The 17454-nt window shown below is 55.5% G+C and overlaps 6 protein-coding genes across 6 annotated transcripts; 4 read left to right on the top strand and 2 right to left on the bottom strand.

Annotated features, from left to right (window-relative positions):
• Window positions 1-744: 744 nt before the first annotated feature.
• Window positions 745-3115, top strand: GCG54_00014866 (Protein GCN20; the record flags this gene model as incomplete). The annotated part of the gene is made up of 3 exons (XM_045414687.1): window positions 745-1530; window positions 1587-1667; window positions 1706-3115. 3 exons carry the CDS (start codon window positions 745-747, stop codon window positions 3113-3115), a joined length of 2277 nt encoding a protein of 758 aa, XP_045260809.1.
• A 1102-nt stretch (window positions 3116-4217) lies between these two features.
• Window positions 4218-6053, top strand: GCG54_00014865 (beta-tubulin; the record flags this gene model as incomplete). The annotated part of the gene is made up of 7 exons (XM_045414686.1): window positions 4218-4229; window positions 4413-4436; window positions 4495-4520; window positions 4593-4634; window positions 4690-4744; window positions 4816-5606; window positions 5660-6053. The coding sequence occupies 7 exons, from the start codon at window positions 4218-4220 to the stop codon at window positions 6051-6053; spliced, it is 1344 nt and encodes a 447-aa protein (XP_045260808.1).
• A 368-nt stretch (window positions 6054-6421) lies between these two features.
• On the top strand, window positions 6422-7456 carry GCG54_00014864 (54S ribosomal protein L6; the record flags this gene model as incomplete). The annotated part of the gene is made up of 3 exons (XM_045414685.1): window positions 6422-6499; window positions 6541-6967; window positions 7089-7456. 3 exons carry the CDS (start codon window positions 6422-6424, stop codon window positions 7454-7456), a joined length of 873 nt encoding a protein of 290 aa, XP_045260807.1.
• A 216-nt stretch (window positions 7457-7672) lies between these two features.
• GCG54_00014863 (3'(2') 5'-bisphosphate nucleotidase) lies at window positions 7673-8962 on the bottom strand (the record flags this gene model as incomplete). Its single annotated transcript, XM_045414684.1, has 1 exon — window positions 7673-8962. The coding sequence occupies one exon, from the start codon at window positions 8960-8962 to the stop codon at window positions 7673-7675; it is 1290 nt and encodes a 429-aa protein (XP_045260806.1).
• Window positions 8963-9736: 774 nt separating this feature from the next.
• On the top strand, window positions 9737-10060 carry GCG54_00014862 (uncharacterized protein; the record flags this gene model as incomplete). The annotated part of the gene is made up of 1 exon (XM_045414683.1): window positions 9737-10060. One exon carries the CDS (start codon window positions 9737-9739, stop codon window positions 10058-10060), a length of 324 nt encoding a protein of 107 aa, XP_045260805.1.
• Window positions 10061-10644: 584 nt separating this feature from the next.
• On the bottom strand, window positions 10645-14254 carry GCG54_00014861 (uncharacterized protein; the record flags this gene model as incomplete). The annotated part of the gene is made up of 2 exons (XM_045414682.1): window positions 10645-13970; window positions 14026-14254. 2 exons carry the CDS (start codon window positions 14252-14254, stop codon window positions 10645-10647), a joined length of 3555 nt encoding a protein of 1184 aa, XP_045260804.1.
• Window positions 14255-17454: the final 3200 nt, after the last annotated feature.

The raw sequence follows: 17454 nt of genomic DNA, 5'->3' as shown, positions 1-17454 counted from the left end.
TTCTGATTCAAAGAAGCTCCTTCTACCCAAATGTCTTGTCCGATTCCATGGGCTCGGGCCAGCCGCTCGTTGACTTACCCGCACTGCCGGTGTCGAGATGGCGTGTGTCCGACTTGGAAATGATGCTGAGCTGCCTTGTAACTAGCAGATGCCGCAAGGGGTAATAGAATTACTTTAGAATCGACAGTGGCACCATCTTTAGCAGAGAAGCAGTGTTCAAAGAAAACCAGAGAGTGCGACGTGCTCGCTGCAGGGCCCGGCCGTGGTTGCATTTGGCAGCCAGTTGACGCTGCGGCGATGCTGACTGTAATCGGCTGCAATGCCCTGAGCACAACAGCACCTTGCATTGACTGAGGTTACAGGTAGGTACTGCTCGGTTAGGTGGAGGTCAGCGAAAAATTTCCCGGACCGAAGTTCTTCCTACATAGTGGGGGTAGGTTTCGACCTCAGTACCTACTCACATTGGATCAGGGCCGTGGCACCACGACCTGGGTACAGTTCTCAGTCCCACATTTTGACGCTCTGAGCCCCAGGCGAATTGTGATATCACGAACGCTAGCCAACACAACGCTGAGTCGCTGATCTAGCTTTGACAAGCGAGGAATACTCAACCTAGGCCTCTCTGTGACCCAGACCTTGTACTTTCAAGGCGACAAGACGATACCAGGCCAGTGCTCTTGGCGAATCCGTCTTCGGAATTTTCACTCAAGTCAAGTTGTATATCGTGGTCAACCTCTACCCAGCATGGAAGCCGAAATCAGAACTGTCCTGCCCAACATCGACCCGGTGCTCTCCGAGTACTCGGTTGGCTACTTGACTCATGCCTCGACCATTTGGTCCGATGAGGAGGAGCAATCCGGGCCGTCCCCTCTTGCTGAGGCCGCTTCCACGGTCACTGAGCTGTTGCTCTCAGCTTCTGGCAAGCCGGATGCCAAACTCCAGGAGAAAATCGAGAAACTCGTCGAGAAATGGGTTGAAAAGTATAGCGAGGCAAACGGGGCTCAGCGCAGTGGGCCCTCGGCTGTGAAGCGCCTCGACCAGACTTTCCAAGTCGGCTCTCAACGCAACATATCTTCCACCCTCGCTGTGGCCACCGGTGCTGTTGATCTAGAGTCTGCCAATGCTCGCAAGGTCGAGTCCAAGGTCGACAGAAAGAAACTCGAGAAGGCCGAGCGCAAGATTGCCGCCAAGCAACAGAAGAAGACGTTCAAGACCGTCGAGTATGAGGCATCCAAGCTACTGAACGAGCCGGAGTCCACTCAGTCTTACGAAGAATTCTACATGGCAGTCAACCCGCTCCAGCTGGGTTCTTCTGGTGGGAACAAGACGAAAGACATCAAGCTGGACAACGTCGACGTCTCGATTGGTGGCCAGCGTATCCTGACCGACACGAACTTCACCTTGGCATATGGTCACAGGTACGGTCTCGTTGGTCACAACGGTGTTGGTAAATCTACTCTGTTGCGCGCCTTGTCCCGTAGAGAGCTGCCGATCCCACCGTACATCACCATTCTTCACGTAGAGCAGGAGGTAAGAACGATCGTGTCAGACGCACCGTGGATGCCCTCTTTCTGACGAGTTCCCAGCTCACTGGCGACGACACGCCCGCAATTCAAGCCGTGCTCGACGCCGACGTCTGGCGCAAGGTCCTCCTCAAGGAGCAAGCTGTGAGTTGCCGGCAATATGGGCGTCCAATCTCTCCCAGGGTAACGGTGCTGACTGGGCACAGGAAATTACACAAAAACTCTCAGACATTGAGACTCAGCGAGCGTCACTGGCGGACACTTCTGCAGATGCTGCGAAGCTCGACAGAGACAGAGAGGCTCTGGATAACAGACTCGGCGACATCCAGGGCAAGTTGGCAGAGATGGAGTCCGACAAGGCTGAATCGAGAGCTGCAAGTATTCTGGCTGGTCTTGGTTTCTCCGCCGAACGCCAGCAAAACGCGACCAAGACCTTCTCCGGTGGATGGCGTATGCGTCTCGCATTGGCTAGAGCGCTCTTCTGTGAACCCGACCTGCTGCTTCTTGACGAACCGTCAAACATGTTGGACGTTCCCTCCATCGCCTTCTTGTCGAACTACCTCCAGGGATACCCTAGCACTGTCTTGGTTGTTTCTCACGACAGAGCCTTCCTCAACGAGGTTGCCACCGACATCATCCACCAGCATTCTCAACGTCTCGACTACTACCGTGGTGCCAACTTCGAGTCCTTCTATGCAACTCGCGAAGAGCGCAAGAAAACCGCCAAGAGAGAATACGAGAACCAGATGGCTCAGCGAGCCCATCTCCAAGCCTTCATCGACAAGTTCCGTTACAACGCGGCGAAGTCTTCCGAAGCCCAGTCACGTATCAAGAAGTTGGAGAAGATGCCGGTGCTGGAGCCGCCAGAGACCGAGTACAGCGTCAAGTTCAAGTTCCCGGAGGTCGAAAAGCTGTCTCCCCCCATCATCCAGATGACAGGGGTTACGTTTGGCTACAGCAAGGAGAACATCTTGCTGCGCAACGTGGACCTCGACGTGCAGTTGGACTCCCGTATCGGTATTGTCGGACCCAACGGTGCAGGTAAAACAACTGTCCTCAAGTTGCTGATCGGAAAACTGTCACCTACGTCTGGACTTATTTCACAGAACCCGCGTCTGCGTGTAGGCTTCTTTGCCCAACATCACGTTGATGCGCTGGATCTCACGATGAGCGCTGTGAGCTTCATGGCCAAGACCTACCCCGGAAAGACGGACGAAGAATATCGCAGACAGCTGGGTGCGTTTGGTATCACGGGAACGACGGGTCTGCAGAAGATGGCTGTGCTTTCTGGAGGTCAGAAGTCGCGTGTCGCGTTTGCGTGCTTGGCCTTGACCAACCCGCATATCCTAGTTCTTGACGAACCGTCCAACCATCTCGATATTGAAGCGATGGATGCTCTCGCGGATGCGCTGAAGGAGTTTGAGGGCGGCGTGCTCATGGTATCTCACGACGTCACCATGCTGCAGACTGTATGCACATCGCTCTGGGTGTGTGATGGCGGAACGGTCGAGAAGTTCCCAGGAGATGTCCAGGCATACAAGAAGAGAATCGCTGCGCAGGCGGACGCAGCGGGTGTCGTCAAGGCCCACTAGTCGTACCAGTCGTCAACGTAGGGAGGGTTTTATGTCGCGTTGCAATGCAAGTCTGATGCCTGTCAATATGCTTTCGTATTTTGAGACCGGAGACCTGTTTTTACCGTGCTATGGCGACTTCTGTCTGTAGGCTCCCGTCTCTCTTTCGCTGTCTCTACAGTTAAGTCCCTTCATACTGTCGGCACTGTGTTGTCGTATACTGTCGCCCTTCTACTAACATCGTCGGTTGAGCTCAGGGGACGATGGTTTTGGTACCGTAGACACAGGAGAGACAGCCGTTCTCTAGATACTGTCCCGATTGTGATCGCCCTGGTCAATAAGGCTGGCAGGTTGAAATGGCTCTCAGGTCACACCGGAAGCTCATTTGGAGCAATGGAGTCCCCTGTAAGGCGAAGCCCCACTCACAATTTAGCGTTTCTGAAGAGCGCTTGAGGCCAATGCCGAGCAATGCCATTCGAGGCTACTCTTTATTGGACATTGACTTTCGGTAAGCGGCGAGAAGTCGTGGCTGCCCCCAATCGCTCTGCTCCTGTTGTCGCGCTTCTTCCAGGATGCTCTCCAGTCTCCAGACAATGAACGTGGGTAGTCAGATGCCTCAGCAGGCCTAGTTCTCGTCGATGATCCGAGTCTCGGATCGCAAAGTAACGAGTTTAGGTATCAGAGGTTTTTCTCAATGCCTTAAGTAGGTACGGATACAGGGACCAACGGATACGTACCTGCCAATTGAGTGCTGTCTCCTTAGGTAGGTTGCTGCCACCTCAAGTGCACAACCCAAGGCCAACCAACCCCACCGTCAATTGGCTCTGGCGGGTGCCTTGCACTGAGACCATGCCAAATACGGGGATGCACGGGCCCAAGCAGCAAACAAGCGAGCTGCACCCCTTCTCCTCTGGCCTCGCTGGCGTGGTGTCGGACCCGTGGCGGTGAACAAAATCACATCCACCCGCAAACAAAAATCAACAACCTCTCCCCCTACCTATCCTCTCGACCTCATCCACCTCCACCCCAACCACGTCCGACTTGAAGCTTCGCGCGTAGCTCTCAAGCTCTTCTCATCGCCTATCCTCGGTCAAGCCCAACTCAGTGTCTTTCATCATCCAAAATGCGTGAGATTGTAAGTTGCAGTCCATCACCACAAATCACAACAACGCCTTGCGACGCGTTTATCCGCCCTGCCCCTGAGCGTACCCCGCCGACATTTTTACCCGACCTCTTTGCTCAACAAACGCGCGACGCCTGTCAATCATCGACCTCCTAGTCTGGAATGTTTTGCTGACTGCTGCTTTTCTGTCTACAGGTTCACCTCCAGACCGGCCAGTGCGTAAGTCTTCCTAAGCCAAATCCAACCGCCTGATTGCGGGGCTAACCTCCTTGTACAGGGTAACCAGATTGGTGCTGCCTTCTGGTACGTGACGAGACCGCCGACGACCCGGCAATATCATACTTGCGAGGACGGCAGATGTTGACGATGGAATAGGCAAAACATTTCTGGCGAGCACGGCCTAGACAGCAATGGAGTGTATGTCATGCCCCTTATCTGTCCACATTGGTGGTTGACCGCTAAACTCGAACAGCTACAACGGCACCTCTGAGCTCCAGCTCGAGCGCATGAGCGTCTACTTCAACGAAGTTTGTTACCTTATAGCCCCAAGAGTGCAAGATAAACATATTGACGAGTACTGACCTTCGCTCCTACCCAGGCTTCCGGCAACAAGTACGTGCCCCGTGCCGTCCTCGTCGATTTGGAGCCCGGTACCATGGACGCCGTCCGTGCCGGTCCTTTCGGCCAGCTCTTCCGCCCCGACAACTTCGTCTTCGGCCAGTCTGGTGCCGGCAACAACTGGGCCAAGGGTCACTACACCGAGGGTGCCGAGCTCGTCGACCAGGTTCTCGATGTTGTCCGCCGCGAGGCTGAGGGCTGCGACTGCCTCCAGGGTTTCCAGATCACCCACTCCCTCGGTGGTGGTACCGGTGCCGGTATGGGTACCCTCCTGATCTCCAAGATCCGTGAGGAGTTCCCCGACCGCATGATGGCCACCTTCTCCGTGGTTCCCTCCCCCAAGGTCTCCGACACCGTTGTCGAGCCCTACAACGCCACTCTCTCCGTCCACCAGCTGGTCGAGAACTCCGACGAGACCTTCTGCATTGATAACGAGGCTCTCTACGACATTTGCATGCGTACCCTCAAGCTGTCCAACCCCTCTTACGGCGACCTGAACCACCTGGTCTCTGCTGTTATGTCCGGTGTTACTACCTGCCTGCGTTTCCCGGGTCAGCTGAACTCTGACCTGCGCAAGCTGGCTGTCAACATGGTTCCTTTCCCCCGTCTCCACTTCTTCATGGTCGGCTTCGCTCCCCTGACCAGCCGTGGCGCCCACTCTTTCCGCGCCGTCAGTGTTCCTGAGCTCACCCAGCAGATGTTCGACCCCAAGAACATGATGGCTGCCTCTGACTTCCGCAACGGTCGCTACTTGACCTGCTCTGCCATCTTGTGAGTTGACACGAATGATTCCTTTTCCATGATTTTGCTAACTCCCCTTCTAGCCGTGGCAAGGTCGCCATGAAGGATGTCGAGGACCAGATGCGCAACGTCCAGAACAAGAACTCCTCCTACTTCGTCGAGTGGATCCCCAACAACGTCCAGACCGCCCTCTGCTCTATTCCTCCCCGCGGCCTCAAGATGTCCTCCACCTTCGTCGGTAACTCCACCGCCATTCAGGAGCTGTTCAAGCGTGTCGGTGAGCAGTTCACTGCCATGTTCCGTCGCAAGGCTTTCTTGCATTGGTACACTGGTGAGGGTATGGACGAGATGGAGTTCACTGAGGCTGAGTCCAACATGAACGACTTGGTTTCCGAATACCAGCAATACCAGGACGCTGGTGTTGACGAGGAGGAGGAGGAGTACGAGGAGGAGGCTCCTCTTGAGGAGGAGGTTTAAGCACAGTCTAACAACTGCTTAACGCCTAGTGCCACACCCTCAACACCCACCAATGTGCTCCATCCGTGGTGGAATTTCGCTTCGCGACTCTGGCTTTGCCAGAATATGGGCTTCTAGATATACCTCTCTTAGTAGTACGCCTGACGTATCATTCGAGTACGAAGAATCAGACGATGTTCTGTAACTACTGGCCAATATCAATGACTGTGAATCCCCCCTCATACCCATGTAAGAAGGAAGGTAAGAACGCGAGTTCTCTCTGTGAAAATCACTTGTTGGAAACCTTTCTGGCGTAAACACCGAAGCTGCAAGCGAAGCTGAGCTGGTACCAGCCAATTGCAGTAGTTTCTGAAGTGGGTCCTTTGTTGATGACTAAGTCATGGGAAAAGTTCCTGAAGACCCTCACGACCGTCTATCGAGCAAACCATATACGCGCGAACTGGGAGGTAACTCGCCATTCGACGACCACAATGCTTGCTCCTAGCAGAGGAACGGCGTTGAGGCAGGCTCTGGCGTCCTCGCCGTCCACGACGCTTCCGGCATTTCTTGTGCCGGCTTTGCAGTCTTTGCCCCGACGCCAATTTTCCGCAACACCCATCCGACCCTCGAAACTTGGCCGGACGCCTCTGTCAATTCCTCCTGGCGTAGAGTTATTGGTTGGCGAACCTCTGCTGAAAAGGGACCCGACGAGCTACTTGAAGGTGTACAAGAGGACGGTTTCTGTCACAGGACCTCTGGGTTCGTATTGGGCACCCGGATAACGGGCCTAGCGAAGCCTTTGCTGATCGTGTTCGGTATAGGCAAACTGGAATTCGAGATCGAGCCCTTCGTGAAAATTGAGCAGGATGCCGAGTCTAGCAGAGCGATCCTCTCTGTCGAGGACTCCAACATCAAGGAGCAGCGCGAGATGTGGGGTGAGTGATCTAGTTTTCTATCTTTCCACCTCTACCTTTCTGGGATGCTTGCTTCCCTCTTGCGTGCAGGTATCTTGACAAGTCAAAGAGCGACGGACTGATTCTTTGTTTACCACCACAGGCACGACATGGGCGTATCTTCAGCGCTACATCATGGGTGTCTCCGAAGGCCACACGGCTCTCCTGCGTTTAGTCGGTATCGGTTACCGTGCGTCTGTCGAGAAGCGCAGCGGCAAGGAGGAATACAAGGGCCAGGACTTTCTGTGCTTGAAGCTCGGCTTCACGCACCCTGTCGAGATGGGTATTCCCAAGGGCGTCAAGGTCACCCTCGCCTCGCCGACACGCATCTTGCTGGAGGGCATCGACCGAGAAGAAATCATGAGCTTTGCTGGAAGGGTTAGAAAGTGGAGGCCGCCCGAGCCGTACAAGGGCAAGGGTGTGTTCATCAACGACCAGACGATCAAGTTGAAGCAGAAGAAGATCAAATAAGCGGCGATACTGGTGGCGGGGCGGCTGTTCTTGTGTGTGGTATCACGACCTGCATTACTGCAACAGCAGCTGCGGCGTGTCAAACGACGGGGGAGGCAGGCCAGAGGGCTGTGTATACCTGTACATCACCGTATGGACTAGGGAAGACCCATTATTGTACACTATTTATTTTGCTGGGTCTTGGAGAGACCAAATTCAAAAAAGATCTATCCCCATCTAGCTTGACTTTTGGCTCAATACCTCTTGGACAACCTTCAAAACGGTCTCGTGTACAGCGGCTGGCGCGGCGATCACACCCTTATTATTTGCCAGCGTCCGGCCGACAGAGAAGTCCAATCTCTTGCCCTGGATATCCGTCACCTGACCACCGGCCTCGCGCACGATGAGATCGCCTGCCGCGTGGTCCCAGATCTTCTCCTGGTATGTCGCCTTGACAGGCAGACGCAGGTAAATATCGCCAGCGCCGCGAGCAATGGAACCGTACTTGCTCTGGCTGTCCATGCGGACGCTGGGCTTGGTAATGCCCAACTTGGTGGCGATCTGAGCCTGGTCGTCGTGAGCACTGTGGCCGGCCTCGACGCTCTCACAGAAGGTTGCGGCCGACATCTCGGTAATGGGCTTCATGGAGATGGATGCGCCGTCGGCGATGGCACCGGTCTGGAGGGGACGCGAGGTGGCGCCCTGGCCTTGAACGGCGGAGAAGATGACGCCGTAACCCGTGTTGTCGGTGGCATTGGAGCCAATGTCGGCAGTCAAAGGCGCCTTGTCGTCAACGGGCAGGTTGGGGCAGCCCAGAACACCGACCTTGACGTCGCCGTCGACCATCAGAGCCAGGCATACGGCGTACTGGCCACCGCGCAGGAAACCCTTGGTACCGTCGATGGGGTCAATGGCCCAGATACGTCCGCTGGCGCCGCCCTTGCTGTTGCCACGGTCGATGAGGTCGAGCATGCTTTCGGCGGTCTCAATGGGCCCGCCCAGGAGGGTCTCGGCCTGAGCATCTTCGAGCTTGGTGGTGCGGACGAGGTCCCAGATCTGGTCGCGAAGGCCGGCGTCAGAACGCAGCTGAGCCGCCTCCTCCTCGGCGACAATTTCGTCCTGTGGGAAGTGGTGGCGGAGGGCAGCAATGATGAGGGCCTGGGCGCCGAAGTCGCCGATGGTCACGGGGGACTTGTCGTTCTTGTCGACGGTGCCCTTGGCCTTCTCGTGGAAGACGCGCTTGGTGAGGATGGAGGCGCGCTGGACAGCCAGCTGGGCGACCTCGAGCTCCTTTGCGTACGAGGACATGGTGAGCGAGGGGTTCTTGGCGTTGGTCGAGAAGAAGATGGCTCGTGGGGCAAAGCTTGCGGGGAGGGCGAGGTGGTTCGAGAGGAGGGAGAGCCGGGGGAAGGCTCGCAAAGACAGGATGGCCAGCGTCACGACGATGAAGGAGGAGAAGAGGAGAAAGGGAACGGATGCGTAGCTGGGTTTCTGTTTGATCTTTTGTGGCTCGGGCTTGAGGGGCATGGAATTCGAAGAGGAGACAGGCACAAGCTGGCAAACGCGGGATGTGTATGTAGGAGAATACCGCTTTTCGTCTGTAGGTACACCTCAGGGACCAAGCTGATACGTCATGTGCGTCGCTCGCGGTGGGCTTCTGGGATGCAATTGTGGGTGCACTGCGAGGAATGCGCACTGCGAAGCCCAGCTTGTACGTCTAGTGTACCTATCATAAGAGGACGAACCATCGAATTTTCTCTCCGGTCCTCCACTTGGTGGATGCACAAGGAGAACAAACGACCTGACTCGGAAAGGGGGACTATTGATACGCTTGCACGAGGAAGAAGACAGGCTGCGTTACTTGGAGATGCGTTGGTGCTCTGCTGTGACTGAGAGAGGGGCAGAGCTCAAGAATTCAGAAAACCCCTCCATGCCACTGCAGGCTACTGAGCTGTGCAGAGGTGCCGGTGCCGGCGCGGGGTCGGCTCCCCCTCCTTCCTTCTTCTTCCTCCTTTTTTTTTTTTTTTTTTTTTTTTGGGGGNCCCTTTTTTTTTTTTTTTTTTTTTTTTTGGAGTAGGTACGGTAGGTACCTAAGTAAGGTCCTTCGGGGGGATGGCCTGCGCCTTCAGCCAGTGAAGCAGCACCTCAAAATTGAAGGTAAGCTCCACCCTACAACTTTTTGACCTCATCGCCAACTTCGCAGCAACCAAAAAATCCTATTCCGTTCACTGCACCGCCACTTGTGTCGACCACCCCGACACCACCTCGCCCGTCTTCTTTTCTCTAGGATAGCCAAACACGATGGCTGCCGCATCGCGCCTCCGCTCAATCTACCGATCTCTTCTGCGCGAGCTCCCACCGCGCCCCGTTCTGGCCCGCGAGCGCTCGCCTCTCCATCACCGCCTGCGCGCCAGCTTCGCCGACTCCACACTCAGCCACCGAGCTGAAGCCGACGCCGCCGAGGCCGAACAATTTGCCGCCTACCTCCGCGCTCAGCGCACCTACGTTACCTTGTTGGAGCGCTACAACCCGGGCATGAACATGGACGAGGAGGAGCGAGTGCGCCTCACAGCTCGGAGGGTCGGCATGGATTTGCCAAAGGAGTTCAAGAACCGCCTGAAATAAGTCGCTGGCCAGATGACGACGGATCTGAGAAATACTCTCGGAAAGAGAGACCCCGTCTCCGCGTGGCATGTCACACGGGGTGGCAGGAGAAGCGTTCAAGAACTGCCGCGCGATGTTCGAATAATGTGAGAAATTGGCATTTCGGCCACTATGGAATGGCCACGGAGGTTTCGCTTCAACGGACAGGCATGGCAGACGTACACACAATTCTACGACAACCAAGCGTCTTGAAAAGGTCATTTTTGAGGCTAATATAGACATGTACAATACAAATGGCAGGCGTTTAGGTACAAACATCAGGTATCGCTCCCGGAACGGGAGCAAGCGATGGCAGCACATGATTTGACATGACATGTAAAGGGGCGATACGCCGCAACCGCAACCGAATCTTGATTCTCATCTCGTGCTTTCTGGTTTTCGTGTCTTCATGCCGCTTCTAACCCTTCATAAGATCCACCCCAAGACGCTCAACTATATACAAGAATCTAATAAAAGTGTCGTTATACGCAGCAAAGGGGTATCAACGTCTGTGATAGAAATAATCATGACCCATCTTCATCAAGTCTCGCGACTGCCGTCTGTGGTTAGACACTACCCACGCCTCCTTCTTCTAGCGTCTCATCCCACCCTCCGGTCTGCAGGAGATGTTCTCCCAACATCTGTTTGACGTTCTTGATATTCTCGCCGAGGGCGCTGTTCCACTGGTCCTGGACAACGCGCACCTTTTCCTTCAAATCATCCGTCAACATCTGGCCTTCCTCCTGGCGCAGGTGCTGCGCTCGTGCTTCGCGCTCCTCGACGCTGTACTCCCGTCCGTCTGCGTCCTCACCCTCGCTCTGCACAGCCTTGGCTTTGGCATGCGTAACGGCCTCCTTGACCTCGTGCAGGAGGCAAAGGAGGTTTGTCTGTGATTCAATGAATTGGTATGTACTCTTCTCCGTATGTAGTAGCAGGCTGAAAAGATATTGTAGTGGATGTGCACGGTACGAGGGGTTCTCCTCGTACTCGGACGTCGGTATTTGGATGTTGAAATCATCCAGGTTAGGCGGTATCTTTTCCAGCAGTCTGCGCAGAGGAGGCGCAATGTCCCAGAATGCCGAGAGCTGCACCTCGACACCACGCATGACATTTTGTTCGACGACAGCCTGAAACTCCTGGGTACGGGCCAGGACCTCGTGAGCGAACGCCAGCTCGCGCTTAGCAGCGTCTTCAGCAAAGAAAGCGACAGCGTTCTGTAGTTTCTCCTGATTGCCGGCGAGCCGGTATGGCGTCAGCACGACCTCTCGGTAGCGATCGTTGCGTTCGGTGAGCACATCGTAGATGGCCCGGTGTAACATCTCTCTGGCCTCGAAGATCCATTTGAGAAGCGTCAGCTTCTCGAGAAGCTCAGGCTTGTCGTCGCCTTCTTCTTGGGGCATATCAGCAGTGCTGGAGACATTGTCGAACAAGCCACTGGCCAGCTTGTCGAAGAAGGTCGTGGCTTTCGCGATTCGGCCAGTGACGAGCTCGTTCAGGGGCATCACAACCTGAGCTTGGAACTGCTCAAACTCTGTCCTTCCAAGCTCTTTGAGCTTGTCCTTCTCCGCCGCCGCGGAATCTTGCTCAATGGCCGATGCCTCTGCAAATGTCATGTTGCCAACGTTAACTTCCTGCTGAAGATTGACTCTGAGGGCTTGTCGGCGCTCGGCTGCAGCTTTGGATGCCTCCTCTCTCTTCTTGTTGCTGGTCACCTGGAACCTTTCCTTTGTAACTCCGACCTCTGAGAGGTCGCTCAGTTGGCGAACGGCAGTTCTTGTCTCTGTCAGTTCAGGATGGCTGTTGTTCACCGCCGGGTGGTGGCGAGGATAGGGCGGCGGAAGGGTGACCAGGCGAGACACGTCCAAATGGGCTGGGTTTGGAGTTGTGGGTGAGCCGGATGAAGCGAGAGATTGTGCAGAGTATCGCAGCTCCTGCGGTGTCGATGCCGAATCGGGCTCATGCCATCCCGTTTTCTCCGGGGGATACTCGCTGGAACTTCGCCCGTCGCTAGGGTTTGCCTGCGTCTGAGGACTGTCCATCCACTGCAGAGCCTCTCGAGCTTCTTTCGGCACGCCCATATACTTGGATTCACGCTTGGATCTTTCAACTAGCTTGCCCCCTGTCCCAGTTGAGTCGGCTTCCCACCATCTGCTGGATGGACGACCTCTAGAATCGGCCTCGTCCAGCTTGTCACTAACGCTCATGCTCAAGATTGGGGAAAGCGATGGCATGTAGTTCGAGTTCCAGTTTGCGTTGTTTGGCGGTCCGCCAACAGGTGAAATGGGGACATTCGCTGCAGCAGAAGCCGGGGCAGAACTAGATTCCCCTGGAGTCTCGCGATAAATCGAATTCAGCGAGCCGCGGTGAGATCGAGTAGGCTCAGATGATTGCGGCGTCCACTCAGCCTGAGAGGCTCCGGATTCCCGTCTTGTGACCATCGGGCGAAAAAGATCCCTTGTGAGATCGAAGATCTCCGAACCCATAGCCCCAATAGCTGCTGAATATCTCTCGCGTCTGATGCGTGATTCGCTCGTGATAAAGTCGGCAAACAATCGCACACGGTCGGCATCGCTTGCTGCAGTCGATTCCTTGACAGCGAACGCCTGGAACCGCTCAATCGTTTCATGACAGAATTGATCAGCTGTCTGAGTTATCGCGGAGTGTTTCGTGCTTGAGATGGAAGCTGATGAGGGCCCATCCGCAGCAGGCGTCATAGACCTGAACCTGGTTTGCGAACTGGATGCAGATCGAGTCTGGGGTGGCGGCGTAGGTAGGGCTTTCGGCACCACGCTAGGCGACCCCCCAGCCATCGAAGTGCTCTTGGCAGGATGAGGCGAGAATGGCGGAGTCGCAGCTTCGAGACGAGGGCGCTGAGCGGAGCCACCCGCCCGAGGCGTCGTTGATTGCTCATCAGTTCGAGGAGTGTCGTCCGCCGTCCGGCCTCCGCTTCTCGGTGTTGACTTGTTGATGGTCAGTCTACGAGTGAGAGTGGTGTCGTTCGGGACGACGATCTCGCTCAGCTGCACTGGGTTGATGGTGCCGTCTATGGAATTATGATGCAGGCTATACCTGTTACGACTTTCCGCACGGCGCTGGACAATGGTCTTATCGTGACGGACTGCCCTGGCGCGACTTAGACTTCCAGAGCTGAGTGCAGCTGAGTTACTGGACTCGCCTGTCTGAACAGAGCTTGCAGCACTGGAGGTGTCGATCGTCAAGCCGGGCGAGCCTCTATTTTGAGGAGGGCGAGCGGGCGTGTCTGGTTGATCGGCCCAGTTGGCTGGCGTTGGAGGTACCGGGCCAAGAGCTGTGACGCCACTTGGGGGTGGTCGTCTCGTTGGTGGTGATGCCATCGGTGTACTTGTTCTATGCATACTCTGAAGACTTTGCGATCTGGACGAGGCCGGAGGCGGGCCAGGGGGCGGTGGCGGAAGCGGCATGCCGGGCTCCCACCTGGTCTGAGACGTCGAGCGTGAGCGGGCAGACGTCGGCGTCTCAAGCGCACTGGCAGACGCAGCCCTTCGGGCTCCAGGAGGCCCCGCGGATGAGCCTGAATCGTTACGCTGTGGCACTGGCTGCGGGATCTGGATTTGAAGAGGGTTCGGCCTTGCCAATGACGGAACAGGCGGTACCGGCTCGGGCGGACTTGATTCGTGATGCTCCCTGCTTCTCCTCAGAGAGTGGAGACCAAAACGTCGTTCACGGGAGCTCGTTCGAGTGCCGGGAGGTGGAGGAAATGATGTGTTGGTGGCCGGCTCGGGAGAGGGTCTGTGAAGACTAGTCGGAGGGATACGGGCTGCCGATATGTTGGCTGCCGGTGACGACTCGAAGACGCCACTCTGGGGTCGTTGACTCCGCGGTGGACTATATGGAGGCGGGGGAAGCGGTGATCCTGCACAACTGTTTTAGCAAGATGAACCTGGGTCAGAGTTGAAGGCTATATTCACTCTGTTCAGGATATTGACGTGGCTGCTCAGCACCAGCGGCTGGCGAAGCAATCCATTCCTGCGGGTTGTAAGGTTGGATTGAGCTGGCGGGCGTGTGGGCTGAATTGAGTTGTGTTGAAGAGACTCCAGACAGTGGGGTGCTGATCTGGCTGTGATAGGAACCCAAAGACTGCGTCAACAATGGGTTAAGCCCCTGTCGCATCCGCGCAGGATCGCGAGGGTTACTCATTGTCAGCTAGGATGAGGATTTCGGGCAACTCGAGCGGCGCCGGTGACTTGGAAGAAGTCGGATTCCGAAGCCACGCCGGAATAATGCAAGGAGGATGAGGGTAGCTGAGTTGCTCACTCGCATGAGAAGGAAGGTCTCAAGCTAGCCAGCAACCTCGCAACCTCGTTCGTCTCTTCTTCTCACGCTCTTTGCCGGTCCATTCAACTCGATTCGTCGCAGGACAATCTCATGTCCAGAAACACTAGTACCACACAGCCGAAAGGGAGGGCGGACAGCCGACAGGTGAATTGTGTCACACCTTCGGGTGGGAGGGCGCGGCTGAAGCAGAGGGAATGAAGTTTGGTGGGAGGATGGCAGTAGATAAAAGCGACGCCCAACGCTAGGCCGGGTCTGCTGCAGTGTGGTCAACCTCCTGCATACGGAGTGGTACACACGTACATGCCACATGCGTGCAGGAGGGTACCGGGGGTGGCGGCTCACACTTTGATCGCCCACCGCAAGAAGGACCCCTGTGACACCCGGTTCTTGGGTGGTGGATTAAAGACAGTGGGAGAGCGGAGAGGGGCCCCTCTGCGTCTGTAGGAAAGCGAGAGCGGGTTGTTATTCGTAGGTATTTGCACGAGGGAGGACAGGAATAGCAGCCGGGACCCGGAGCAAAAGCGCGATGGTGGATCTGATAGTGTAGACTACATGTACCTTACCGTAAGGCAAGGTATTAGTAGTCGACACTCGACGTCTTAGCAAGCAGCTTGCTCGCTCTCGGCTTTGCTGTCGTAGCCATGTACCTGATAGGAACGAGGGTGGTGGCCGGCTAATGATTGTCGAGGGTCTGCCCAATCTCTGCGTTCGCGTCGGCGAGGAGGCTTGATTGCTCAACAGTAGTATTGGAAGAAGAGAGGGCGCATGGAACGGGAAGATATAGGAGACATCCAGTGTGGCACCAGGTGGGTGCTACTGCACGACAGGCATGCATGTGCCGGTACGAAACTGCGTCTGCCATCTGGACGGACTTATCTGCAACTTGCAGCTGTTCCCTCAGTTCCGCTCCCGCAATATCTGACTTTCTTTTCCATTCATCGGATGAGGCTAGATTGGCGTGTTACTGACACGACATCTCGTCGGCCGGAGCGGCACACCGCAAGTAGCAAGACCTGGAGGGGGGATCATCATGATGCCCGAGATGGTAGCATCGCGCTGGCACGGATGGCGGATCTCGAAGACCTCAGTCCATCTTGATAACCAACAGAAAGACGGCAGGGTGGAAGATAGCATTGACAAACCCCTCTAGCGACCTGCCACCGCGCAAGAAGAGGAAACGCAAGTGAGCATCGAGCCAGGGCCCCGGTCCAAAATGGCCTGTCTTTTTGATGGAGCCAAGAGAAGAGACTCGTGGGGATGTTGCTGGAGTACGAGCTTGATTGGCTGGCTCACTGGTGGGAGGAGACTCTATTCTTGGATCCCACCAAAGGACCCGGCAACTTGCAAAGAGCATGCTGGGGTTGTGATTGGACGTTGTGTCTGTGAACAGAGGTTGCCGGCGCTTAGCTGCCCTTGGCCCCTTCAACCTACCAAAGACGCTTCGCTGAGGTCTCTGTCTCGCGGCCGTGTTTCTCTTCCTCGTGCATCCGGTGATTCGGCCCCTGGGTTGCCTGGCTTCAGAAAAGGCACGCACTAGCGTCTCGCAGGCTTCGCTCCTATCGTAGTCATTCGCCAGGCCTCGGGGGCCGTCTTCACCGACTCGACAGCCCTGTTGGTTCTCCTTTGAATGTCGAGGGGCTGGGAGGATGGCTCGCCTACGTAAGCAAGCAACAACATCAGTCAGTATGAGGTACTTTTCAGGTGTTGTTGTTTGGTTGGATAGAGTTTCCAAGGTAGGGCACACCTACAAAACGTGTTCGTGCGGGGAGAGACCCCAATGAGCAGGCGGAGAAATGTTTCTAATTATTGCAACAAGAGAGCTGCAATTCTAGATTCCAGTCGGCCTGTTCGCATCCACAACGGAATCTGCTGGGCTTGACCTCGGTCGCCGAAGAAGAAATCTTTACCTCGACGTGCTGCTCTACAAGATGCATGGTTCCAGTTGTTTCATACCTAGTACGGATACATACTCGCTCGTCAACATCGGTCATCAGCACCTTATTTTCGGCTCGGTGGCGTTGTTCGCGGCCTCTGCAGCGATGCAGCTCGTCTTTCCGGCAGGTTTCATAGATCCACCTTCACGCAGCGTTGCTTCCGGACTTCTCTCTCATCACTGTGACATTGTGTGGGTGCAGCTGCTTGTGCCATACCACGTCCTACGGGTACTTCAATGGCATCAAACAAACAGTGCTGTGTAGTAAGCATTTCTCGAAATATGACTGGGGTGGTAGCCAGCCGACCGGGACAGTACAGCTCCGGCTTCCAGAAGACAGCTTAGAAGTCATCCACATTAACTGCAGTGCAGCTTGGCTTGCAAGTCAGTCGTCTCACCCAAAGTTGAGGTCGTCGTACAGATGTACCCAGACAGGTTTCCATGATGTACGTGCGTAGGATTTTCAACTCGGTACTTGGGCTTCCCGAAATGCAAGATAGCCGGATCGACGTGGGTATGGCTGTATTCTCTTTGGCTTCATGCTCTACCATGTTCCTCAAATAGCATCTAGAGAAAACATTCAAGCTACCCATTATCTTCTTGTGACTGCCCGAGCAAGGTCTTGGGAGTAAGCATTGGCAGGCCAGATAGGACGGAAGATAGCCTCTGACCTCGCCAACCGAAGCACGGATCCTTGTCGTCGTCGGCGTGGTTTCCGTCCCTAGTTACTGTTATTTACTATCATCCTCGATCGAAGTAAGATTGCAAATCTACTACGTGCACAAAAAATATAGCCGCGCGCCCACGGGACATAGGCGGTCTCCAGTGAGTTCTGTGGACGGATGCGACGCACAATTGTGAACATGGCGATGTCGACCGTTTGAAACCGAGAAGGCGGACGTGCTTCCCGGAAGGAGCTGAAGGTGCCTACGAAGCACGGGCCAGGGAATGAGCTAAGCCCAGGTGGGTCCGGTGGGTCTCCCGCAAGGCGGCCAAACCAAACGGCCGACAATTTACCGCCTGCCCTGCCTGGTGTTGCTGCCGGCGGATAGCGGAGGGCCGTCAAAATTCTAGAGCTTTCTTTCAAAGCCTTCCGTCGCTCAAATATATTTCCTCCTTCCTTTTCTTT

This window comes from Colletotrichum gloeosporioides (genome assembly GCF_011800055.1).
Source record: "Colletotrichum gloeosporioides strain Lc1 chromosome Unknown consensus_66, whole genome shotgun sequence".
Lineage (NCBI taxonomy): Eukaryota > Fungi > Ascomycota > Sordariomycetes > Glomerellales > Glomerellaceae > Colletotrichum > Colletotrichum gloeosporioides.
This window is presented reverse-complemented; position numbering and strand designations above follow the sequence as displayed.